At 42.4% G+C, this 26,889-nt stretch overlaps 1 protein-coding gene and 1 long non-coding RNA gene across 2 annotated transcripts; both read left to right on the top strand.

The window, feature by feature from the left end:
* Positions 1 to 969: 969 nt before the first annotated feature.
* Positions 970 to 22,909, top strand: LOC119915024 (NACHT, LRR and PYD domains-containing protein 12-like). Its single transcript, XM_038734567.1, has 8 exons — positions 970 to 1,122; positions 3,490 to 3,639; positions 5,468 to 5,640; positions 8,025 to 9,813; positions 10,441 to 10,614; positions 16,411 to 16,584; positions 20,003 to 20,176; positions 22,309 to 22,909. The coding sequence occupies exons 2-8, from the start codon at positions 3,509 to 3,511 to the stop codon at positions 22,532 to 22,534; spliced, it is 2,841 nt and encodes a 946-aa protein (XP_038590495.1). The 5' UTR covers positions 970 to 1,122; positions 3,490 to 3,508; the 3' UTR covers positions 22,535 to 22,909.
* A 184-nt stretch (positions 22,910 to 23,093) lies between these two features.
* LOC119915025 lies at positions 23,094 to 24,857 on the top strand. Its single transcript, XR_005446880.1, has 2 exons — positions 23,094 to 23,414; positions 23,950 to 24,857. It is a non-coding gene; the product is annotated as an uncharacterized LOC119915025 (long non-coding RNA).
* The last annotated feature ends 2,032 nt before the right edge of the window (positions 24,858 to 26,889 follow it).

Consider the following 26,889-nt stretch of genomic DNA (forward strand, 5'->3'; position numbering starts at 1 on the left):
TAAAGCATGTCCAACAGGGGACCTAAAAAATGTCCCCTGTTCACTTTTTAGTCCCCTCTTAGTGGGTGTGTAACGACGTCGAGGTCCACTGTTAGATAGGTTGGTAAGTGCGCACACACACACACTGTCAAGTGTTTCTTTTAACTGTGAGGTGTCCACACTTGAAAAGGACCAGACTTCGGATTTCACTCAGAATAATTTATTTGAATAATTGAACAGGAGTTGAACAGTATAGGTGAAAAACCTTTAAACACAGAAATAAAAAGCATTTTGAATAAACAGGTATTTCCACAGTAAACACAAGTCAAGGTAAATATTTCAAAAACGATAAGTATATTTAAATTCAATATTATTCTTCACATTTCACCAAACTAATTATGCATTTTAATTAATCTTTAACAAAACAATTTTGGCTTACTATTTAAGCATTCTTTTACACAAATTAGGTAGAAAACCCACATATTTTAACCATATATATCCATGCATTTGAACATAGTTTCTCCCTCTCTTCAACCATGCAGCGACAACTTTAACACACCCATATTAACACCTAAACAGAAAAGATTTAAACAATGTTCAAGTGAGCTTACCGATAGCCCGTCAAAATCAAAAGTCTCATTCCCCGCAGTGGATGTGTGCTGCTCATTCCGTCGTGTCAGTCCATTTCCACCAGCCAAATGACTGCGTTATATGCCCCCGCTGATTGAAGTGTGTGCGAGCTTCTGATTGCTCAATCTAATTCACCTGGTCGAGGGTGCGCCAGGGCGCGCACGCACGGTCACACGCGGCTGCCGATGCAGAGCGGGGCGGCACGCAGGTGAGACGGCATGCAAGAGGAGGCGGGCACACGGGAGACAGGCGCACCTCTGCCAGATCAGCGCGACACACACACACACACACACACACACACACACACACACACACACACACACACACACACACACACACACACACACACACACACACACACACACACACACACACACACTTCACTCACCTGATTTCCTGTAAATAGAGAGTTGAAGAGGGGGAGGAGCAACACTGAGTAGGTGAGGACAGGTAACAGCCAAACTCCATTTTGAGTCGACAGAGCAGAAGGAGGAAATCTGAAAGCTGAGGCAGGTGAGTGTTAATCCAACATTTTTATTATGTTACTGTCAAAGTCAGTTTTCTCCCTGTGGACTGCAGAGGAAAGAAACATTAGAGTGAACTCAACACTTTGTGTTTCCTGAAGTCGAGGCTACATCCATCCCATGGCCATGATTGAATCATTATTTATATTTGCTGTTGGCAGGGTCACGGAGTGTAAATAGTAACTGCCTGGTTGTTTTTAATTTAATATTTTAAATTCAGCTAAATATTGTTTCTAGAGCAGCAATATTAATTTTTACAACAGTGAAGTAACTCAATAACTTTATCTGACATCACAAGTAGTGAGTGATGATTAGAAAGAACAACATCAGCCTATCAGTCCCTCCTCCTCCTCTCTCCTGGCTGCAGGTGACGTTACCTGGTGGAAGGAGGAGCGGCTGGTTTGTCTCAGCCAGCAGCTGAGTTTTTAAGACTAGTTATAGCCCGCAAGTCTCGATAGAAGTATGGATAAGCTCGAACCTTATTGATTTTTGAGAAATTTTGGAACCGGTGTTCTGTCGCTTTATGCTACCTATTCTGCGCGTGTGTATGACCCAAAAGCGTGGTCTGTTTCCACGCCCATAAATCTGTGCAACCTTGCTGTGACCTTGTTGCCGTGGAGAAAGTGGCTGATCGTCAGTAATATCAAATTAAAAATATTATGATATCTTAAATAAAGATGTCTTCCTGATTGTCAGTCATGCAAAACAAAAACATGACAATGCTGTACTCACTGTTTTTGTTGATATATTTATTTAAATAGTTTGTACTGTGCAAATAACACCTGTGTTATACACTTTCACTAAGCCGTTTTTACCTGAAGGCTATTCCTTAAAACGAACAAGTCGCTATTTAAAAGCTAATAGTTATTAGACTGTGGGTCTGTTTGAGTCGTTCATTTGTCACATGACAGCTACTGTGGAGCATGAACGACTCGTTCAGCGCTCACATGGGTCCATCTCAGTCTTTAGTTCATTCTGCAGGCTGAGTTACTGTCAGCGCCGGAGAATGAGGGGCAGGTCGGCTGTCAGGTAACAGTTACTGGACTGACATTATATAGCTATTTTGTTAATTATGTAACATTTAATAAAGCATAACGTTATTACAGCGCAGTGATGTTGTGCTAAGTTATAGTTTTAACACAGCTGCACCGTAATTTTAGTCCTGCTAGTGTTTACAGCTAACAGCTGATCCAGGTCCACCAGAGAACGCAACGTAACTTTTACTTTTTATTTACCAGCAGATCCGTGCTGTTGTTTCACAGCTCCTGACTGGTGAACAACCTGCAGTGTTTGAGAGTGATATGCTCATGTGTGTTTCTCTGTCTGCAGAATCAGGACCTGATGTGGCCCATTCTGCGTCCAGAGCTGCCAAACTGCTGCTTTATATAATGTGTTAATATTTCTTTGTTCCTCTCTCTGTGCTGGAGGTCTTTTAAGAACTTGGTGGCTCGATCCAGATTATTATTAAATTGGCTGAATTTTAATAAGGGTGTGTTTATTCATATAGTGTATCAAGCTTATTACTTCAGTATATTTACTGCTTTACTGATATTAATATTTTACTCATGGATAGAGACGTTAGGCTGCTGTATGAATGAGCACTTCAGAGATAATGATAGTAATTATATACATAATCCTTTATATGGCTGGTCTGGTTGTAAACTCAGGAAAGATTGTGACAATGGAAAGATTTAGCCGGAGTAGTGCTGATTACATATAGACAAGATATTTCTGTGGTTTTTACATGGTTTGAATTTGGTTGTAGGCCCAGGGGGGTTTATATAATGATGATAGAGAGTGATCAAGAGGGGAATTTGTGCATTATACTTTTTCAAATAAAGCAAGCCAGGCAGCCCTCTGTGTTTGAGAACGGTGCTGTTTTTTAATCGCCTACTAGAAGACTGCAGCAACACAATAACCAGCCTAGTTCAAATGAACCAAATGACAAAAAAATATTAGTTAATTTTAATGAACGAGATTTGAATGAATGACTCTGTCAAAAGAGTTGAACTTGTCATCACTACTAAGAGCGCCTATTACAGTAACATCGTGTCGCAGCACATTTCAAAATAAAAGTGAGCTTCTGCTGAACATAATGCAATTGATGTGGCAGAAACGTTTAAATAAATAAATGCTTAAAACAACACAAGTATCTAAAGAAAATATTATATTATCAAAGAAAGCTTACTACATTCAGCCAAAATTCGAACTCATGTGAAAAGAAAACATTTTGTGTCCACTGACTGATTTCACTTCACAAAGATAGCAGACCACCTCAGGGAGACCCCCTGCTGTCTCTGACATACTGGTTCTTGTGTTCTGAGCTCACAGTCAGTGTCACTGTTTCACCTCTCAGACTGACTGAAGCCCAGAAGATGAGTGTTTGTGTGGAGGAAGAGGAGGACAGAGCAGAGTCTGCAGGATCCAGCTGTCTGTCTATGAAGAGTGACCGGTCCAAACATGAACCTATATTCTTCAGTAATGAACCTGGACCCTCAGACACAAAGTAAGAGAACTGCTACGAACTCATTCAGTGTTTGCTGGTAATGTTTTGCAATTTCCCAGTTGTAGAGTGACATTAGGCTTCATTACCAAAGAAAGTCTCTCCCTTTCATCTTGGATTAAATTCTGAAAAAAGACAAACAGCCTTTACTTCTCCCAGATATTGTTACCCAAGATTTTCATTACTTTTAAACTCTAAAGTGAATGTGCCCTTCATGAAAGTGTTTTAGTTCAAGAGAACCAAGAAACAGAAGAAATGTAAATGTATTACAAAATATGGTTAGGCCACACTTCATCCTGAAAAGACCTGGAAAAACAGCTGTAAATACAAGTGCAACAAATACAGACCACACAGTTCTCAAAGTCTAGACTCATTAAAACATCCTAACTTGTACCAAAACATCCAACATCAAACAAGCAAGCGCTTATTCATCCAAGACTGTCCCTTTACTGTGTTTGCAGTGTAATAAAATAATCTGGCACTTGGATGGAAGTTGCCCTCATTCAGTTTGAGTGTAACACAATTCAGTGAGTGTGAATCATTTTGACTTGGGGATTTTTTACTGAGTGTTACAATAACGGTTAAATGTATTTGTGTTGAAATACAGAATCAGTCCAACAATGATCCAGGTCCATGAATGTATGCTTACGAATTCCTTATGGTAAATGCATTTGGCCATCATTACTGTGTAGTTTAAGACACACAAAAGGACAAGGAATGTTTATTAAAACAATCAGTTGCTTACATAATGGAAATACCTGTTATATGTATTGAAGGTGCACCAAAAAACAAACATATCACAATAAAGAAAGCCAAATGCATAAGAGGAAATGGCCAAGACAGCCATCACACGCTCCTCCCTCACGTCACATTTTAGTATCTCCTCAGCTCGCTTGGAACCTCGACATTCGTGATTTGATAAAAAGTACCTGGAAGCAGGTACAGGTACAACTTTTCCACAATGGAAAACCAAACAAAGGCGAGTAGAATTGAAGCGAGTCGAGCTGATACTATGCAGTGGAAAAGGTGCTAATGGTGCTGGAGCTATTTGATAACTAAGCTACACATGATGCAGTCACAGTGGGAATGAAGATGGTCTGAACAGATTGATGTATCTCCTGTCACCACAAGTGGTTTAGGAGGTTGGAGCAGGCTTCTGTTAGTAAGAGGTCCCACACCCAGAGGAGTCACACCTTCTTAATATAACCACTAACTAAGATTTATGCCACAGACAAAGAGAAATCATTGGTGCCGTCTTCCTCTTAGTATCTGCGACAGCTGTCAGTCACATCGAGAAGCTGGAATCTGATCTAAGAGGACTCATGCAAACTTTAAACTTCCTAAATACATAAAGGAAACTGTCTGGACTTGAACATGTGACACCACTGTTACATGCTCTGTGTCTGAGACTGCTGGTCTACCACAATTATTTAGACCACTTCTAACCTCAGTTCAAAACAAACTAACTCAAGCTAAGCTGCCCAGAGTGACTATAAAACAGTGAAGGACATAATCAGCTCTCTTTAATGGAGGCTTTTACTGTGAAGGAGCTGCAGGAAGTGTTGAGTTTGTATTAATAACAAACTCCAGGCAGATCACTAAATGTTTAATAAGACAGTCAGACAGGAAAAGCAGTTAATTAGTGTTTCTGAAAGCAGGAGAGCTGAAATAAAAGGAACAATCATCTTCATTACTGACTGAAAACAGAAAAGTAACGACACTTTTACTGTTCTCTGTGACCATCTGAGCTTCTACACAGTGTCGGACACATCTGGAGATTTTTCAACAACAAGCAACAAATCATTTTAGTTCTAAAGAAATGTCTTCACAGAGAGAGGAAGAGGAGTCCTGTTCCTGTGGAGGAGCAGCCGTCCTGCTGTGCTTTGTGTCAGGACGTCCTGAAGGATCCAGTCTCTACTAGCTGTGGACACTGGTTCTGCAGACAGTGCATCACCTCATACTGGGACCAGTCTGCTTCATCAGGAGACTCCTCCTGTCCCCAGTGTGGAGGTAAGATCCAGAACCAGAGCTGGACTGCAGACAGCCAGTAAGAGCAGCTCTGTACAAAGTAAGACTGTTCAGAAACGGAATCAGAATCCGCTTTATGTGTACACCTACAAGGAATTTGACTCTGGATTGTGCAATGCTCACGATGTGTTTACTTATACAATAAGACAATAAGACAATAATAAAATCAAACACAGGCTACAGTATAGAGAACACATATATACACACTATAAACAAAAACAGACAGATTGAGACAATAATACAATGAGCAGAGTGCAGGAGAAAATCATTATTACCGTTATTATTATGTACAGTACATGTCGGAGGTGTATGTGATATACAGGCGCACCTACTCATACAAGCATACATGTACACAGTGTGATGAGTGCAAAGAATGCTGGAATAATTAAGTATTATGTGCAGGTGTTATGTACAAGAGGTAGGTGGATTTGGTATACAGTAAATACAATAGACAATATGAACAGTATGAACAGCTCTGAAATAGATAATGATGAATAAATAGTAATTGGTAGCCAGGAAACAGGTGGCAGAGTTACTGGGTTATTGCACAGGAATGGTTCATGACATTGTCAGTCAGACTCAGCTGTTCATCAGAGAGATGGCTTGTGGGAGGAAACTTTTCCTGAGTCTGTTGGTTTTGGCGTACAGTGCTCTGTAGCGCCTATTGGAGGGGAGGAGCTGGAATAGGTTGTGTCCGGGGTGAGATGGATCTGCAGTGATGTTTCCTGCCCATTTGCTGACTCTGGAAATGCATAAGTCCTGAATGGAGGGCAGGTTTGCACCAATGATTTTTTTCTCCAGTCCTGACTGCCTGGACAGTGATGAACATGGAGTTCCAGGTGCAGAGGACCGACTGGATGATGGCTGTGTAGAACTGGATCAGCAGGTCCTTAGGCAGGTTGAGCTTCCAGAGCTGGCGCAGGAAGTACATCCTCTGCTTGGCCTTCTTGATGATAGTGTTGGGCTCTCACTTCAGGTCCTGAGATATAGTGGATCCCAGAAACCTGACAGATTCCACCGCACCAGAGTGCCAGCTGATCAACCTCTTGTCTGTAGGCCGACTCATCACCGACCCATATAAGGCCGAAGACTATTGTGTCGTCAGCAAACTTCAGGAGTTTGACAGATGGGTCTCCTGAGGTGCAGTCATTGGTGTAGAGGGAGAAGAGCAGTGGGGAGAGCACACACCCCTGGGGGGCGCCAGTGCTAATAGTCCAGGTGCTGGATGTGATGTTCCCCAGCCTCACCTGCTGACTCCTGTAAGTCAGGAAGTCTGTGATCCACTGACAGGTGGAGGCTGGTACAGTGAGCTGGGTGAGTTTGGTGCTGAGGATGGTGTTGAACGCCGAGCTGAAGTCCACGAACAGGATCCTTGCATATGTGCCTGGAGAGTCGAGGTGTTGCAGGACGTGATGCAGACCCAAGTTGACAGCATCATCCACAGACCTGTTAGCCCTTTGGCAAACTGCAGGGGGTCCAGCAGGGGGCCTGTAATGTCCTTCAGGTGGGCCAACACCAGTCTTTCAAAGGACATCTTGACTACACATGTCAGAGCGACAGGCCTGTAGTCATTTAATCCAGAGATGATGGTTTTTTTGGGGCCCAGGATGATTGTAGAGCATTTGAAGCAGGGGGAAACTTCACACAGCTTCAGTGATCTGTTGAAGATCTGTGTGAAGATGGGGGTCAGCTGGACGGCGCAGATTTTCAGGCAGGATGGTGACACACCATCTGGGCCAGGAGTCTTCCTGATCTTCTGCTTCTCGAAGAGCTGGTGCACATCCTCTTCACAAATCGTGAAGTTCAGGAGAGGGGACAGAGAGGGGGAGTGAGAGCAAGGCAGTGGAGGAAGGTGACTGTTTGAAGATGGTGTTGAAGTGGGGGAGAGGTGTGACTGTGGGCTTCTCAAACCTACAATAGAAACCATTCAGCTCGTCAGCCAGCAGAATTGGGGGATGGTCTCCTATAGTTACAGCGTAGTATCTCTTTGCTGCTTTGCCGCTCCTCCAACTAATAACTAGAATAAAGTTCCAGGTTCGATCAGGAGCGGTGTAATAGTGTTAGCAGCAGAAAGTCTGATGTTTAAGAGCTCTTCTCTGGTAAAAGTTACCAGAAAGGGGCAGCAGAAAACACAAAAAGCACTATGGAGCATAATCCAGAGGCTGCTATCTTACGCAGTGCCATCTTGAATCTGTCTGCTGATGTCGTCATGTCTGAAAACAGGACTTTCTGTTTAATTATCATATCCAATAATCATTTGGTTTTTAATATTCTCATGAATATCATCCATCCAGAAACATTTGATTTATCTGGATTCTTGCTCTCTGTTTAGTCTCAGGTTATTTGTTCTTCTCTTTCAGCAGATAGTGGTCTGCAGGAGGTTTTAGATGAACATAAGATCAGTCTGAGGAGGAGATGTGAACGTGTGACTGAAGGAAGTGATGAAACAGGAAGTGGAACCCTCCTCAACAGGATCTACACTGAGCTCTACATCACAGAGGGACAGAGTGAAGAGGTTAATACCCAGCATGAGGTGAGGCAGCTTGAGACAGCTTCCAAGATGGAGACCCTCCATGACACTCCAATCAGGTGCCAGGACATCTTTAAAGCCTTACCTGGCCAACAGAGAGCCATCAGAGTGGTTCTGACCAACGGCGTCGCTGGCGTTGGAAAAACCTTCTCAGTGCAGAAGTTCACTCTGGACTGGGCAGAGGGCTCGGAAAACCAAGATGTCAGTCTGCTGGTTCTGCTCTCGTTCAGGGAGCTGAACTTGATCAAAGATGAGCAGCACAGTCTCCTCACGCTGCTCCATGTTTTCCATCCAACATTACAGAAGGTCCCAGCAGAGAAGCTCGCTGTCTGGAAACCGTTGTTCATCTTTGACGGCCTGGATGAAAGCAGACTTTCATTAAACTTCAACAACAAGAAGGTCGTGTCTGATGTCACACAGAAGTCATCAGTCAACCTGCTGCTGACAAACCTCATCAAGGGGAATCTGCTTCCCTCGGCTCTCGTCTGGATAACTTCCCGACCTGCGGCGGCCAATCAGATCCCTCCTTCATGTGTTGACAGGGTAACAGAAGTACGAGGCTTCACTGACGCCCAGAAGGAGGAGTACTTCAGGAGGAGAGTCAGTGATGAAGAGCTGTCCAGCAGAATCATCTCACACATCAAGACCTCCAGGAGCCTCCACATCATGTGTCTGATCCCAGTCTTCTGCTGGATCACTGCTACAGTTCTGGAGCACATGTTGACTACAGAGCAGAGAGGAGAGCTGCCCAAGACCCTGACTGACCTGTACTCACACTTCCTGCTGGTTCAGACAAAGAGGAAGAAGCACAAGTACGATGAGGGACATGAGACGAGTCCACAGGAGCTGACGGAGGCTGACAGGAAGGTTCTTCTGAAGCTGGGGAGGCTGGCGTTTGAACAGCTGGAGAAAGGAAACATCATGTTCTACCAAGAAGACCTGGAGCAGTGTGGTCTTGATGTCACAGAGGCCTCGGTGTACTCAGGAGTTTGTACAGAGATCTTCAAAAGAGAGAGTGTGATCTTCCAGAAAACAGTCTACTGCTTTGTTCATCTGAGCGTTCAGGAGTTTCTGGCTGCAGTCTACATGTTCCACTGTTACACCAGCAGGAACACAGAGATACTGAAGGCCTTCCTGGGGAAAAAACATGTTGATTCAACCCTGGATGTCTTCTTAATGGGAGCCATGTTGAAATCTCTCCAAAGTAAAAATGGCCACCTGGACCTGTTTGTTCGCTTCCTTCATGGCCTCTCTCTGGAGTCCAACCAGAGACTCTTAGGAGGCCTGCTGGGTCAGACAGACAACAGTCCAGAAATCATCCAGAGAGCCATCAACAACCTGAAACAGAGGAATACAAAAATCTCTCCCGACAGAAGCATCAACATCTTCCACTGTCTGATCGAGATGAACGACCACTCAATACATCAGGAGATCCAAGAGTTCCTGAAGTCAGAGAACAGATCAGTGAAGAAACTCTCTGAGATCCACTGCTCAGCTCTGGCCTACATGCTGCAGATGTCAGAGGAGGTTCTGGATAAGTTGGACCCAAAGAAGTACAACACATCAGAGGAGGGACGACTGAGACTGATTCCAGCTGTGAGGAACTGCAGGAAGTTTCGGTAAGTCCAGATATGATTATGAGTAATATGGTTTGTAAATCAAAATGGTAAATCTGCTGCAGCATTTAGTTGACAGTAGGTGGCGCTGGGGGACTGTGGTTTACCCAAGGACTGTAATCAAGAGCACATGCTCTGCTGGTTTTCCTCCATAAATTAGGAGATTTCAGCAACGGCTGACCACGTCTCATCATTCTTTCCTGTATTTTAGGATAAATCTAGCTATTTATGGTGCTGCAGGCTGGTACCTGTAACACACACATTTCCACTGTGGTTTTCATTGAACACACATAAGCACATAACTGAGGTAAATGCATACGAGTGCAGTTCCAACCTGCAGTGATTTAACAACTCAGTGAACATCAAATTAAACATGACATTTGGCAGACACTTTTGTCTGAAGCAGTAATTTGTGGTTCATTATGTTGCTCACATACTTTGACATGTGGACAAGAGCTCAAGTTTCAAACAACAAACCTTCAATCAATGTCATCAATGGCTGACCAGCTGACCACCTGAGCTGCAGCCGCTCATGTTAATGTGCTTTGTGATGCAAAATGCACAGTCTGCTTTTATAATAAAGCGTCAGATTGTCGTATATTTAAAGTTTTACATTCTCTGTCATCACAGACTTTATGGCTGTGGACTCTCAGAGACTCACTGTGAAGTCGTGGCCTCAGCTCTGAAATCCAACCCCTCCCATCTGAGAGAGCTGGACCTGAGCTTCAACGAGCTGCAGGATTCAGGAGTGAAGCTGCTGTCTGCTGGACTGGAGAGTCCACACTGTAGACTGGAGGCTCTGAGGTCAGTTCATGTATTCTGCTGTTGTCCAGTGTTTATTTACCAAATTTAAAATCATAACAGAAGTTTTAAATTTCCTTCAGTTCTCTTGATTACTGGGTTTGTCTGACTTGTCTGAGCACAAATCACAACAGCTAAAACAAAAGTTTGTCCATCTGAAGAGTTTGGCTCCGAATTTAGTCTGAACCCATACTGGATTCATGTTATTAAGGAAACTGTAGAATTTATCCTTAAATGTGCAGCAAAATTTAATCAATATCATTTTTGTTCCATGTGAGAAACATCTGCCACATCTTTTCACAAGATCTCTGACGTAATTGCTGACGTAATCTGCACTCTGCGCATGCGTTGGCGTCTGTAGCCACCTGTCGGAAGCTCCGTCTTGAACCGGACTCTTATCCAGTTTTAATCCACTTTTTTCGTTACATTTTTTATATCCTTTTATTTAACTTAACTTTATTTAAGTTTTACGTGGGTTAAGGATTTTAGTCATCCGACATGGATTTTAAGATAGATGACCGTAAAAACGCGATCAACGCTACAGATCGCAACAAAGCTCCGGTGACTATGCAAGCCGAGATAACTCTGCCCCTTGAGGACTGCACACTCCTTAAGAAAGCGAACAAGAAGATTGCTGACCTTATGGAAGACATCCGACGACTTTCAGAGGAACTCAAAGAGAAAGATTCCCTGCTGACTGGCTTTATGGATGTAGCTTCAGTACAAGCCAAACAGATTGTTTCTCTTAGCGCAACCGCTACATCCAGGACACCGTGTTTTGGGACCCTTCTAGTCTTCCCAGGCTTTCATCCTGCTTGACTCCGAAGCATCAGTCAACCTGGGCTGAAGTGGTGGTCCGTGGCTGCAAGAGAGGCTCGGATGGGGCTGCCTCTCCTCCGGACATCGGCCTCTCCAACCGCTATGCAGCTTTGTCTAACGACACTCCGGTCCATCCAGCGGATTCACCTGCGGCTTCGAGTCTCCCTGATACGGATCTCTTTCGGCGCACAGTGCCTGCCGACACTGTTGCATCTCCTCCACCGGCTACATCTCCTGCACTGGGCCGCCGGTCTGCCGCCGGACTTGATCGGCGGCCGTCATCCCGGTCAAAAACCTCCGCTTCCCGACGTAGGATCCTGAAGGAGGCTGTGCTCAGACGCTCCGGAGGCCGTCTCTACCCTGCACCGTCAGGTAGCCCTTCTCTCAGGTCTGTTACTGCTACTCCAACACAACACTCGGCAGCTCACACACTCCATCCTCAGTCCGCACGCAGTGTTGAAGCAGATTCTGCTCAGTCCTGCTCTGGATCCCAACAACCAGCATCTCCTCGTCCTCTTTTCTCCCCAACCACACTAATAATTGGTGACTCCATAACCAGAAACCTCCGTTTCTTTAACGCTACCACTCGCTGCTTCCCCGGTGCCACCACGGCTGACATTTTAAAAAAACTCCAGGACCTGATGCCGTCGCTCCCGTCCTCCATCACAAGAGTGATAGTCCATGTCGGAACAAATGACACAGCTCTTCGGCAGTCTGAGCTGACAAAATTAGATTTTAACCGTCTTCTTAACTTTTTAAAGCAATGCGGAAAGTCCGTTTTTATCTCTGTTCCCATTCCCACAGTTGGTCGCGGTGCTGGCCGCTTCAGTAGACTCCTTGGCCTCCACGACTGGCTCCAGTCCGCCTGCAGGGCTCACCGTGTGTTTTATGTGGATAATTTTAATATTTTCTGGCAAAGAATGTCTCTTTTTAAGACAGACGGACTTCACCCAAACAAACGGGGCTCAGAAATGTTAGCTGCGCACATACAGCATGTGGTGCGGTCCACACATGACTTACGTGAATGACTCATCATTCATGCAGCACACCTGGACACACCACCGCTCACAGAACAGATCTCTGCCTCACTGCCACAAACAACTGTCTCCACCTGCTGGCATGTAAAGCCGTCTGCTCCCAGCGCTGTTCCACAGACTTCTATTCCTGTCATCATCACTCATAGACCAGTAAACCGAAATGTGCACATCCCACACAGAAATAATAGTAATCTCTTAAGGATTAGGACAACTGCACCAACTCCAGCACCCAGAACAAACTCATTTAAAATGGCTCTCTTCAATGTGAGATCACTTTCAAGTAAGACTTTTATCTTAAATGATTTTATCTTGTCTGCAAATCTAGATTTTATGTTTTTAACTGAATCCTGGTTGCAAATGAATGACTATAGCCAGCTAGCTGAACTGTGTCCGCCTCAATATGATTGCTTTAGTCAACCGAGGGTCAGTGGTCGTGGTGGTGGGCTAGTGAGCGTGTATAGGAAAAATTTTAAATGTCATCAAGTACGCTGTGATGAATTTAGCTCCTTTGAAGTTCTCACTCTTAAAGTTGGAGGGCTGCAACCTATCATATTTGTTATAATTTATCGCCCCCCAAAACCGCCTGGAGGATTTTTATCAGAACTTCCTGAATTTTTATCTACTCTGGTTTTAAATTATGACAGAATTGTTCTTTGTGGCGATTTTAATATTCATGTTGATGACCCCAACAATGTTAATGCAACTGACTTTTTAAATATGGCCACTTCTTTTAACTTCAAACAACATGTCAAAGGGCAAACACATAACCGTGGTCATACACTGGACTTGGTTTTTACCCTGGGTGTCAGCATTTCCTCTGTGGAATTAGTGGACATGACCATATCTGACCACAGATGTATTGTTTTTAGCTGCGATTCGCCTGTTACTCATGCCGCCTCACCAAGCTCCGTGTGTTGTCGCATCTTTAATGAACAAAGTGTTTCAAAGTTTTGCGCATTCTTTCAGAGCCAAAGCCAACACCTGTCTGATTCCAACACCAACAATCTGGTTGATCACTTCAATCATATCTGCTTGTCGTCACTAAATATTACTGCTCCTCTAAAGGTTGGGCCTACGTCTAAAGCTAGTAAGCAACCCTGGATAAATGACAGCATTCGCAGCCTAAAAAGGGAATGCAGGAAAGCAGAGCGCAGATGGAAAAAATCCAATCTCCAAGTCCATTACCTCAGTCTGAAGGATTTATTAATTAACTACAATAAAATGGTTAAGGATGCGAGAACACACTATTTTTCTGAACTCATTACTACACATAAACACAATCCCAGGTTTCTGTTTAAGACTGTGGATCAGCTGGTAAACCCAACCCCTCCTTGTGCCTCAGCTGGAAGTAATGATGACTGTGAATTGTTTTTATCTTATTTTACCAATAAGGTGGTGTCAATCAGAGCCTCTATTACCCCCGTGGCCTCTTACTCAGAGGTTCCTCACCAGCAACAACAGAGTTTTAACCAGTTTTATCCCATCGACTTGTCTGAGCTTTTAAAAACAATATCACAAATGAGAGTGTCCTCCGGCCCACTTGATATAATACCTACAAAATTTTTACTAAAAGTAATAGATTCTGTTGGGCCCCATTTGATCTCTGTTTTCAACAGCTCCCTATCTACTGGTTGTGTCCCTGATTATTTTAAAACGGCTTGCGTGAACCCACTTTTAAAGAAACCTGGTTTAGATCCCTCCCTCCCACAAAATTTTAGACCAATTTCAAAACTGCCTTTTATTGCAAAGATTCTAGAAAGAATTGTTTCCAAACAGCTGCTCACTGTACTGGAAAATAACAAAATATTTGAAAAGTTTCAGTCTGGTTTCAGGAAGTACCACAGCACTGAGACTGCCCTGCTTAAAGTCACCAATGACCTTTTAATGTCTGCTGATGAAGGCATGTGCTCAGTCCTTGTACTCCTGGACCTTAGCGCTGCTTTTGACACCATTGATCACAACATCATGTTAGACAGACTGAGGCACTGGGTGGGGATCTCTGGTACTGCTCTAGAATGGTTTTCATCCTACCTGTCAAATAGGAAGTTTTGCGTGTCTGTAAACAACTATGTCTCTTCATTCTGTCCAGTTAAATATGGTGTGCCTCAGGGGTCGGTCTTAGGACCCATTTTGTTTTCCTTGTATCTGCTTCCCCTTGGACATATTATCCATAAACATGGCATTTCTTTTCATATTTATGCTGATGACACACAAATATACTTGCCCGTCAGATCCACAGACCCTGGAATGCTGAGTTCACTTAACAACTGCCTTTGTGAAGTTAAAAAATGGATGTCAAATAATTTCCTCCAGCTGAACTCAGACAAAACAGAAATCCTGGTCATCGGGTCCCAGCAGATGGCAAATCAAATACTGCCATCTGCTGGTTCCCTAGTAAATCACATTAAGCCTGTGGCAAAGAACCTTGGTGTTTGGTTTGATAGTAATTTAAATTTCGAGCAGCACACCACAAAGCTTGTTCAATCATGTTTTTATCAACTTAGAAATATAGCTAAAATTCGATCTATGTTAACTTTTAAGGACACCGAGACCATTTTACACGCCTTCATCTCATCACGCCTGGATTATTGCAACAGCCTTTTCACCTGTTTAACCCAAAAATCTATTGATCGACTCCAGACTGTCCAGAACTCAGCTGCCAGGCTTTTAACCAGAACAAAGAAATATGACCACATTACTCCTATTTTAGCTTCATTACACTGGCTCCCAGTATGTTTTAGAATTGACTTTAAAATTCTATTGATCACTTTTAAAGCTCTTCATGGCCTCTCGCCTTGTTATATTTCTGACCTTTTAGTCCCATACGCACCAGCACGTACCTTGAGATCCTCGGGCAGAGGTCTGTTGTCTGTTCCAGAGTCTCGACTGAAAACTAAAGGGGACAGAGCGTTTGCTGTCAGGGCCCCGAGGCTCTGGAACAGCCTGCCCGAGGAAATCAGGTCGGCTGAGTCAGTGAACTCTTTTAAGTCCCTTCTTAAAACATACTTTTATAGGAGAGCTTTTCCCGATCTTATTTGACTTTATTTTATCCCTTTTATTTTATTGTATTTTACTAATTTTATATAAAATTTTCATGCTCTTATCTTTTTTTGTATTATTCTTTACACTTGTTAAAGCACTTTGTAACTTGTTTTTGAAAAGTGCTCTACAAATAAGGATTATTATTATTATTATCTATTTAAAAAACATTAAAAGAAGTTCAACACATTTTCAGGAAAAATGTATTTTTATATATAACCTTCAAAACACATATGATGATGATGATGATGATGATCAGGAAATGATTTGTTTTCTGACCCAGCCAGTAAACAGGAGCATAAATAAAAACAGTATATTTGTACAGGAAGGTACTCGGTTACATTTAAGATAAAGAGAACGAGCCTCTCACTTTACTCAGTGCACATTTGATCCAGTTCTAAAGACGACTGAGGACGAAGCTCATAGTCTGTCAACTGTGTGTTGATGGGGATGACAGTGGTAATGAGGAGAGGCTAAATCTGTGCTTTGAAATGAGCATCAGAAGTGCTGGGACAGGTGTGAAAGCGCTCTGTAAGGTTTTGTTTTCACTGTTATTTTTCACTAGTATTTTTCATAAAATGACACATGATTGTTATGAATTAGAAGAAACTGGAGAAAATTAAGTAACTAAAGAAACAAAATGTCAGATTTGATGATTATTCCAGACTGGCCTGAGATCAGCAGCATGTTAGTGATCTGTGTTGACATGAATAGGTGTGTGAATGTTGTTCTGACATTTGGATGATGTCTGTGTTATTCTACAAAGGGACAAAGTCCCTCTACTCATTTTAGGAAAAACCACATTGATTAGGACATAGTAATGTTGAGCTCCACATTTAAGACCTGAACATGTCTGATTGGATTAAAAATAGATTTTTGTCTCCATCATTTATTCTTTATTCAGATTGAGGCGCTGCAGTTTGTCAAAGATCAGCTGTACTTCTCTGGCCTTAGCTCTGAAGTCCAACCCCTCCCATCTGAGAGTGCTGGACCTGAGTGACAACAAGCTGCAGGATTCAGGAGTGAAGCTGCTGTGTGGTTTTCTGGAGAGTCCACACTGCAGACTGGAGACTCTGAGGTCAGACACCATTTTTTAATTCTGTGCTGAGATTAATATGATGTGAAAGTTGTGGTGACACTAAAGTGCAGACATAAGGCTGATATTATACTGATCCACACTGAGGATCTTAATGCTAAAGTCTATTTTCTTCTTCCGGTTTAGTCCATTGACTGTGGCAGAGCAATGTTGAGCTCCACATTTAAAAGCTTAATATAACAAGAAACATCTCCACTGGATAATTCACTCTGACGCTCTTAAACTCCTGATTTTTAGCTTCTATTCTCCATGTTTTAAATAAATGATAATGATAATATACATAATTACAATGAGGTGGTGCAGTGGTTAGCACTGTCGCCTCACAGCAAGAAGGTCGTGGGTTCAAATGCTTTATGTGTTGCATGTTCTCCCCATGTCAGCGTGGGTTCTCTCTGGGTTCTCCAGCTTCCTCCCACTGTCCAAAGACATGCGGCCTAGGGTGATTGGTCACCCTAAATTGTACTTAGTGTAATATACTGCTACTGTGACCGAAAGGAGACCTGTCTGTTGTTCACTGTAACGCTGTTACACCCCAGGAAGCGGCGCACTCCATCCTTATCAGTGGAAGCATGCATCGGACTGCTTCAACTTTAGCCGGGTCTGGTTTCAGACCATCCGTGGTCAGTAAGTTCCCCATGTACGGCACCTGGCTTTTCCAAATGTGAAACTTTTTGAAGTTTAGTCTCAGGTTGTAGCTTGTTGCTCTTTCTATGACTTTGCGCAGAATGTCATCATGCTTTTTCACTGTAGGTGCTGCTATCAGCATGCCATCCATAATATGCTTGAATGTGGTGAGAAACTCACCACATTCAATCTCAAGGGTCTTCATCCAGTTCTATCTGGAGGAATCCAGATTTTGCATCCAGGACAGAGAATACTTTGGCACCTGGCATGGATGACAACTTCCTCAACTGTGTGCATGGGGTAGTGTTCCCTCCTGATGACTTTATTTAGATCACTGGGATCTATGCAGATTCTTATCTTTCCTCCACGTGTGACTCCCACCATGGAACTAACCCATTCTGTGGGCTGCTCGACTTTGGTGATGTAGCCATCTTCTGCCATCTCTTGGAGATCTTTTCTTTAAGCGCGGAAGGTTGCCTGCGCACAGGATGTTCTACGCTTTTAGCACTGGGCTATATTTTTATTGTGTATTTGCCCGGCAAGGTCCCTGTAGTACGCACCAGTTCTGGGAAGTCGCTTAGGCCCTTCCGTTTTTAGCTTCAGCAGCCTCTTGTAGGGAATCCAGCCTGGCTATCAGACCTAGTGCCTCTGGTGTAGTTCCACTGAGCACACTCTCTTGTACTATATTGACGATCTCAAACTCAGCAGTAGTGTCACGGTTTTTGTGCTTGACTGTTAGATCCACTACTGCAACAGGTTTAAGCTCGTGGTTGGAGTAGCAGCGTAGCCAAGTTTGAGAGCATTTTAGTTCACCAGTATGCATGAGTCGTTGTTAGCTGTCCAGTGTTGGCGTATTACATTTGGCCTCTGTGTCTATCCTGAATGGGACCTCCTGTGACTGTATGGTGACACATACTGACCACTTGTCATCAGTTAATGAGTTTACGGGGGCCACAACTTGGGTCATGCTGATGTTCAGCAAGTCCTCATCAGTTTGCTCTTGAACTGCTGATTCGACACACAGTGTGTGTACTGCGTGTTTAAGGCACACAGCCATCCAGTGATTGGGTTTGTAACAGTAAGAACATGTTGAGCCTTTGGCTGGACACCTTCCTTTATTCCATTTGTGATCGGAGTGCTTGCCACAGCTAGCACAGTTGGCTAGTATTTTCTGCTGTGCTGGCTTTGGACTTTCTGGATAATCTTTCTGTTTTGGCTGACTGTCTTAGGTTTAGCTGCTACTGTAGAAACTTGGGAGCATACATTATCATCTCTGACAATTTTCATTTGCTTCTGAGACATTTCGTATTGTTGTGGAATTTCTAAGGCTTTAACTAGTCAGATCCTCCCCTCTGTCTAACAGCCTTTCCTGCACTCTTTCTTTCATGGACCTCGGCGATAATGGCGTCAATCACCATGTTATCAGGCTCAGCATACTCACAGTCCATTAAAAGCAGTTTTAAGTCTTTAACAAAGTGGTCAAAACTCTCACTTGACCCTTGTTTCCTCTACTTGAAGCAATGACGAGCAATCCTCTTATTCTTTCTCTGCCTGATGTAGCTTGCAAACTTATCCAGTACTTTCTCACCCTCTGCTCAGTTGAGCGTCTTGTAGACTTCTCTGCCTTGTTCGCCTATTCACGTGCCCAGCCAGCCTGCTTTCCGCTTGGCCGTTAGCTCCGACAGCGGGCCGTCAAAAACTAATCCAGCATGGCTTCTGAATCTGTCGAACTCCTGGTATAAGTCAGCTGCATCCCAGTCAATCTTCGGGTGTTCAAACTGCGGAGTAGCCATGACTACACTTCGGCACTGTTCGCCAGACTTCTGACACCATGTAATATACTGCTACCGTGACCGAAAGGAGACCTGTCTGTTGTTCACTGTAACGCTGTATTCCATGCCACGCACTGTGGTTCCAGAACAACAACTCGAGAGGAGTTATGGTGGCTTGCTAGGTTCACACAGAACATGGACTGTATTTTACAAACGCACTCCTAGCACTATAACAATACATAACACTTGTAATTACACAGGTGTGATTAAGCATGAGTTGTTGTTTGTCTATGAGTGGCCCTGTGATGGACTGGCGACCTGTCCAGGGTGTACCCTGCCTTTCGCTTGATGTCAGCTGGCTCCAGCCCCCTGCGACCCTGTACGCAGGATAAGCGGTTGACGTCGGATGGATGGATAAATACAATGAATAAATAAATAATCTCTATTTCAACTATCAGACAATAACAAATATATTCAAATATATTATTTGTTTTTCCAACATTGTTATGAAGCTTATACTGACTGAATAGTTTAAAGTGAAGAAGCTTTGATTTTATGACTCCACTATTCCTAAAATAAATATTTTAGATGTCTTTTGTTCACATTTCCCCAAAGTTCATGCTGATATATTTGACATCTTTGGAAACTTTGGGATCTTGAGTGGAATCTTAAATCAGTTTCTGTGGGTTTTTCTTTGTGTTTGACTGCACAACATGAGTTTGTATAGATGGAGTCACTGGTGGAGCTGCAGGGTTAAAGAGGTGAAGTCACTACGTCTTTACTGAAGTAGCAGCACGTTGTCATTAATATTAATGAGAGCTCTTTTTACCTTTTTGTATTTTACAGTTTGAACCTGCATCCTGTTGGGTTCAGGTGTTTAGGGTTTCCATTTTCTAAGCTTCTACATTCTAAACCTTCTTCAGCTCTGAACAGATTATTAAACACTGAATGATTTCAAGCAGGAACATTGTCTTCTAACGTTACATCATTTATTCTTTATTCAGATTGTGGGGCTGCAGTTTGTCAGAGATCAGCTGTGCTTCTCTGGCCTCAGCTCTGAAGTCCAACCCCTCCCATCTGAGAGAACTGGACCTGGACTGCAACCAGCTGCAGGATTCAGGAGTGAAGCTGCTGTGTGGTTTTCTGGAGAGTCCACACTGCAGACTGGAGACTCTGAGGTCAGTTCACTGACTCTCTGTTACTATTGTAGATCTGATATGTTTAATTAACAATTCAACCTAATTTCTGTTCATACATAACTTCCATCAATAAAGTAAATGTTCTTTTGTTCATATTTTCATGTTTCTTGTACTAAATTTAGTCTGCAGTCACAAAGACCGCAGACTAAAGACTCTTAAATAAACTGTAGAAAATGAACGTTGCTAATTATTGGTAAATAGTTACATCTGTAAACAGAAGATCCTTTGAACAAATTTTTTGTTTAAACTGATCAAGTTTTCTGCTGAAGTAGAAATATTTCTTTGTTTTCTGTTGATTTCAATGTGTTTTCACAAATAATGTCTGATCATTGATTTTGATCCTTCAGAACACACACACACAGATCAAATCATATTTACAAATGCATTTAAGTTTGCAAACTTTGTCTCAAAGTCTTGGAAAAGAAGGCAAGCTAGTTTGTTTAACTAGATTTAATTTTGTTCTGTGTAGGATTATGGGTTTATGTTGGTGGTTATCTGAGTAAATGTGAATACATCTGTGTATGAACACATACATGCATGTATCTGAATACATATGTATTATTACTATTATTATTCTGATTCTAATTCTTGTTTCTATTTGGTTAGAAAAGTATATGATGTAATCTGGACCTGGCTATCTTGTATATACATTTTTTATTTCTGTACATATCATAGTTAAACAAGCATACAAATTTTTGATCGTCAGCATACCAAAATATTTGAGATTCCAGAAACAAAGATTCTCTTAGATAATCTTAATGTGTACAATATAAGAGGAAATGAGATTCGAGTTAACATTACAACTTATATTATTCCTGTAGATATACAACATATCCACCTCCTCAAAAATAGAATAGATCTCCTTTACCCATGGAGACCTGTGAGCTTTACTCCACCTAAATACTCTCTTATTTACTCGCCAGAATCAACAAGAGACTTAATACCACCCTTTTAGGTCAAAAATTCATCAAGAAAAACCCCCAGATATTTATACGCACTAACATAGTCTTGAGTGACTGTGCCAAAGCTGAATATATTTGTACTTCTGTCTGTGCCTTTCATTTTAAAATGCGTTATGTGTTTTGCTTTGATTTATACCTAATTGCCACTTGAAACACCACAAATGAACAACATTTAAAATTTTCTGTAATTCAGACTCAGACACTAAGATTATATCATCCGCATATAATAGAATTCCCAAATTAGTACCATCAAGTAATACTCCTAAATTAGCATCCTTAATTTGTAGAGCTAAATAATTCACAAATAAAGCAAAAAGGGTTGGAGAGAGTATATCACCTTGTTTTACTCTAAAAGATATCAAACCAATCAGTAAATAAATCGTTAATCTCAACACTAGCAACTGTACCACTATACATTGCTGGTGTATCCATAATCATCTCAGACTTACATTTCTTAACACAAATGTTATTTAAATGTGCATCATTGTTATGGCCCAGCTCAGAGGCCACAACAAATAGAGGAAACCATATTTAAACATCCTTTTCTGGTAATCCCTTATCAACAAAAGTAGTTAAATTTAACAAATATAACAAATCATTTTAAAGCTTAACAAATGTGGCTGGCAAAACATAACGCCAGATTAACTAACAAAAGCGCAACAAAGCAACACACCGTGGTGCTGGGGACCAGGAAAAAGCAAACAGTCAAGGCCCGCAACAATCAGGAAGGGGCGGGCTTTATGCAATCTGGAGACAGTGGCCAGCTGCCTCCTATCTGCCTGAAGGCCTCAGCTCCACTCCACCAGGAAGTTCACCCTGCAACAAAACACAAGACACACAACCTGACAGAGGCCGTGGGGCCGTCACAAACCTGAAAAACCTGGCGGAATATAATTTCCTGAGAATAAATCTGAAAAATCCCCATTTTCCAATCCACTATTTACTTTTTGTTTTCCGTGTCACCATTCTCTAATATAATTTCCATTGGAATTTTTTTCAATAGTTTCTTTTCTCTAGTTCCAGACTGGTCATTTTAGGGACAAGCTAATTGATTAGGACATAGTAATGTTGAGCTCCACATTTAAAACCTGAACACATCTGATTGGATTAGAAATGGATTATTATCTCCATCATTTATTCTTCATTCAGATTGGAGCGCTGCAGTTTGTCAGAGATCAGCTGTGCTTCTCTGGCCTCAGCTCTGAAGTCCAACCCCTCCCATCTGAGAGAGCTGCAGCTGGGTAACAACAAGCTGCAGGATTCAGGAGTGAAGCTGCTGTCTGATCTGAAGAAGAATCCACACTGCAGACTGGAGACTCTGAGGTCAGTAGAGGGTTGGAGTCAGTCCATGCTGGTTTCAGCAGTATTGTACTAAACACAGTTAGTATCAAAGCAGAGATCCAGTATTTCCTGTAAACCTCCAACCTTCTCAGCGGCTGCTTTCCTCAGTGAAGTTGTGAGAGGAGAACGGTGACAGAAAGACAGAGAGAGAGAACAGGCAGCCAATCAGATGAGCCAAAAGCTTGTTGTGATCATGTGTTTGAGTTGGTGTGAAGACGACTGTTGTTGTTGTGTTCATGTCTCCAGGAAATAAAGCTGGATTCCAGCTGACAGCATCACAAGATGTATAGAGACAGTGGTCCTCATTCATCAAACTGTCGAACCATCAAATCTGATCTCAAAGTCACTTCATCACTTCCCAGGAAACTCAACAAACGTAACCTATTGGCCTCAGGTGAAGATACCAACGATGGTCGTTCAGTCTTGGCCACAGGTAGTCTTAACGACTGTAACGACTGTCGTCACAGCAACAAGGCACACTAACGAACCAGCGGTATCGATGACCCGGGCCAACGACCCCACTGAGGTTAAATAGCTGAGTTTCCCTGCCAGTCAGTCAGAACTGAAGAAGTCCTTTGGATGAGGGACGAAACGTCTTCCAGTATCTTCAACCAAGTCCAGTTGCCCTTGATTTTAACCTTCGTTGGATAACTATGACCTGGATGACTGAGAATCTTCATAGACATGTATAGAGACAGTGGTCCTCATTCATCAAACTGTTGTACCATCAAATCTGATCTCAAAGTGTTTGTTCTCTCATTTCAACACTAAACTACTGATCAGTTCATCTTTGTCACAGCTCTGAGATCAGTCTGACTGAAGCCTGCAAATCACTGGCTCTTATTTCAGAGAACCATCATTACATTTAGTAACCATGAGGTCTTTCTACAGACTAGAACCTCTGCTGAAGTCCAGTAAGCACAGCTGATGTTTAGCTGTTCAGTCTTTGTATGAACATGTAGGACCTTTAACATCATATATATCTATATATATAAATCCATGTGTCTTTAGTTTGGTCCAGATGTTTTTAGAACAGACTCCATATTTACAGATTTGTCCTGTAATATTTCAAAAGTAGATGAAATCTTCAAATGTGACTGAGTGGCTGGTTTTAACAGCTTTGAGCCCTAACAGCAGTAAATCCATCATTACAGTGAGCAGTGAATATCTCTCTGTCTCTGCAGTCATGATGCGTTCAGGGACTCTCAGCACTTTGCAGAGTAAACAGCTGATGGCCAAAGTCTCTGCAGGTCTCAGTGTGTTAATACGTTAACATGAGAGCTGAAAGGAAGCTGGCTGCGCTACACAGCCGCTCAACTTCTGGTCTGAACAGGACTGAAGTCCCTGCTGGTCTTTATACTGGATGTGCTGCATCACTGACTGACAGCAGATGAAGGGAGTCTCTGTAAACTCTGATTTATGACTTCTGCTGTCTTCTTCTCTCATCAGCTGGAAGGAGTGATCTCCGTCAGACTGCGAGGAATCAGAAAGGTGGTGGTGTTGAGAGAGGATCAGCTGTGTCCTGATGATCCAGAGAGGTTGAAGCAGCAACATCAGCTTGTGTGTGGAGAGGCTCTGACTGGGCCATGTTACTGGGAGGTAGAGTGGAGAGGAGAGCTTCATCCAGCAGTGACTGACAGAGGAATCCCAACAGTGCTGCAGTCTGAACTGCCCTGTGAAAGAGTGATTTATGATTCTGGGACATTAACTTGTTACTTCCTCTTGCTCATGACACTGATTGGAAACTCACTATTTAAACTGCTTGCACTTTAATCAAACAAACACTAATAATGCTATTTATCATGAGCAAGTACACTTTCAGACACTTTACTCAATGGCTGTCTGACAAACATAACGTAATAAATGTAATAATTTATCGCTGTAAATCATCCCGTTTCACCAATTCTACTGCAAACAGTTACTGACACTTTCAACTAAAATATTCTTTATTTCAACAATCCACTTCAAAATTAAGTATTCATATTAATGCCGGCTTTCATCCATGTCCTGTCTGAAGTTATGGAATGTATACTAGCTAGCCAAAGTTCCGTACGGCGGTCCATAGTTGCCTGTCTAATAATAGCAATATTATATACCTATATTGGGGGGGGGGGGGGATTTTGAGCATATTTGAATATGGGGGGGTGGTGGAAGTGTCCCAACGGATATATATTATGATTACGGCCTTGATGTGAACACTTTCTTTCTGACTGACTTCATTTTACTAAATTTAAGTTTAATTATTATTTAGTTAAATACTTTTTATATTTTCTGTATTTTGTATTCATAGTTCCTCCAGGCTTTTTTCACTTTGGAATAATAACATTGAAATGATCAATAAATGAGCCTTAAATAGAGTTGTGATCTCTACATGCAGTTACATCTGAATTTAAATAAATAGCATAAAAGCAGAAGTATAAAGTTCCTCACTGTTTTTTATTCTCTGGGTTTTTATGACTTGAAAGCCTGAAGTGTACTTATGAGTTTCATCTGAGAGTCATGCTGCATGTTAACGGAGAGACACTGAAACCAGAGATCCTTTCCTTTAAAAACAGGCTGTAAACTCTGAAAGCAGCTCAACAAACACAGATTTGTAGTAAAAATGTCTGCATACTGGTTGAAACTGTTGGAAACTGTTTACAGCTCCAAGTGTTTTCTTGGTAAAAGAGCTTTGTGTGTTCTTAATGTTGATAAAAGGTTGTACATTTTAAAAGTCCTCCATGAGAAAACCCTTGTTATATTGTGTGCTACATAGACGCTCCATGGAACCACAGTGTTCTGACACAAAGTGGAGACAAGTTTCGTTAGTGTTGATAAAAACAAGCAGCAACAAACAGAAGGAGCCACTGTTCACAGGTTTAAAGAGTAACTTTTCTTTAGTGTCACAGCCATATGTAGACGCTGAGCTGTTTCAGCCATGACTGTGTCCTTTACATCCCTCACTGATCTGTCATGAAGGCTGTTGCAGTTTGTGCAATAAAAACTCACGTTAGAACAATATGTTCAGACTGTTTCTTAACAAACAGCCAAATCTAGTTCACAGCAGCGTTTGAGTATCTTCACCCTGGTAGGAGGAGCTCTGCTGACAGAACAGCATCTTGTACAGGAGCCAATAAATTTTAGCTTCTAAACATAAATCTGTTGTGTTTTCATCCCACCTTAACAGCAGTAATATACAATTACAAATATTTACTCTATAAAGCAGAAACTCTAGAGTTCAGAAAGTCTGAAACTTTGTCAACACAACTGGACAGTTTAGTTGAACTAAAGTAAGATGGCTGACTGTGGCAGGAAAGATTCTAGATGTTAAATAGAACAATCATGTTTGTTGCTGACTTGATTTAATAGTACATTTAGCATGTCAAGGTATTTTGATGTAAACTCTTGCTTGTGCTGACATACTGCGGTAAGCGTGTCGACTCATTTCCGTTTCCGTTGCTTGTGTGTTGGTACCGTGTTGTGCTGCTCTCGCTAAATAACAGTTACATTTGTTTGATTACAGCGGCCAACTGTCCGCTAAACACTTATTCTTTACAGTAATTTTGCCTAAGCACTCACAGTTCTTTCCATCTTTTAGTGACTGCTGTTCAATCTCATAGTTGTTCTAAAGTTTTGGTAGCTGACGTTACAGTACTTTATCTTAGCAGCTAGCGATGGCTTCTCCTTCTCCCTCTCTCTCTCCTACTTTCTCCTGCTCGGTGTGTCAGATGTTTAGTTACTCCTCTGCCTCCTTTAGCGGTAATGGTACGTGTAATAAGTGTAGTTTATTTATAGACATAGAGGCGAGGCTCAGTGATTTAGAAGTCCGGCTCCGCACCTTGGTAGATCAGTCTTTAGCTACTGTAGCTAGCCAGTCCCCGGTAGTCGGTGCGGAACGGCCTGAGTTAGCCTCTGGTAGCCGTCCCGGCATCCCCTGTGCAGCCAGGAAGGGGGGGCTGGGTGACTGTCCGAAGGAGGAATAGTCGTAAGCATTCAAAGTCCACGGGGCATCATCAACCTGTTCACGTCTCTAACAGATTTTCCCCACTCAGCGACACACCCGCTGAGAAACCAACTCCGATCATTGGCAGCTCCATTTTGAGAAACGTGAATTTAGCGAAGCCAGCGGCCATAGTTAAGTGCATCCCTGGGGCCAGAGCGGGCGACATTGAGTCTTATTTGAAACTGCTGGCTAAGGATAAACGTAAATACAGTAAGATTGTTATTCACGTCGGCGGTAATGACTCCCGGTTACGCCAATCGGAGGTCACTAAGATTAATGTTGAGTCGGTGTGTACATATGCAAAAACAATGTCGGACACCGTAGTTTTCTCTGGACCCCTGCCAAATCTGACCAGTGATGACATGTATAGCCGCATGTCGTCATTCCGCCGCTGGTTGTCGAGGTGG

Source organism: Micropterus salmoides, unplaced genomic scaffold, assembly GCF_014851395.1.
Source record: "Micropterus salmoides isolate LMB-PRFRI ecotype aquatic unplaced genomic scaffold, ASM1485139v1 Ms_hic_scaffold_20, whole genome shotgun sequence".
NCBI classification, from domain to species: domain Eukaryota; kingdom Metazoa; phylum Chordata; class Actinopteri; order Centrarchiformes; family Centrarchidae; genus Micropterus; species Micropterus salmoides.

Excerpts from the sequence above, each read along its gene's own strand:
- LOC119915024 (XM_038734567.1), top strand. The coding sequence starts at position 3,509 with ATGAGTGTTTGTGTGGAGGAAGAGGAGGACAGAGCAGAGTCTGCAGGA. Across the intron at positions 3,640-5,467 it reads CCTGGACCCTCAGACACAAA|AGAGAGGAAGAGGAGTCCTG; the intron begins GTAAGAGAACTG and ends ATGTCTTCACAG. Across the intron at positions 16,585-20,002 it reads TGCAGACTGGAGACTCTGAG|ATTGTGGGGCTGCAGTTTGT; the intron begins GTCAGACACCAT and ends TTCTTTATTCAG.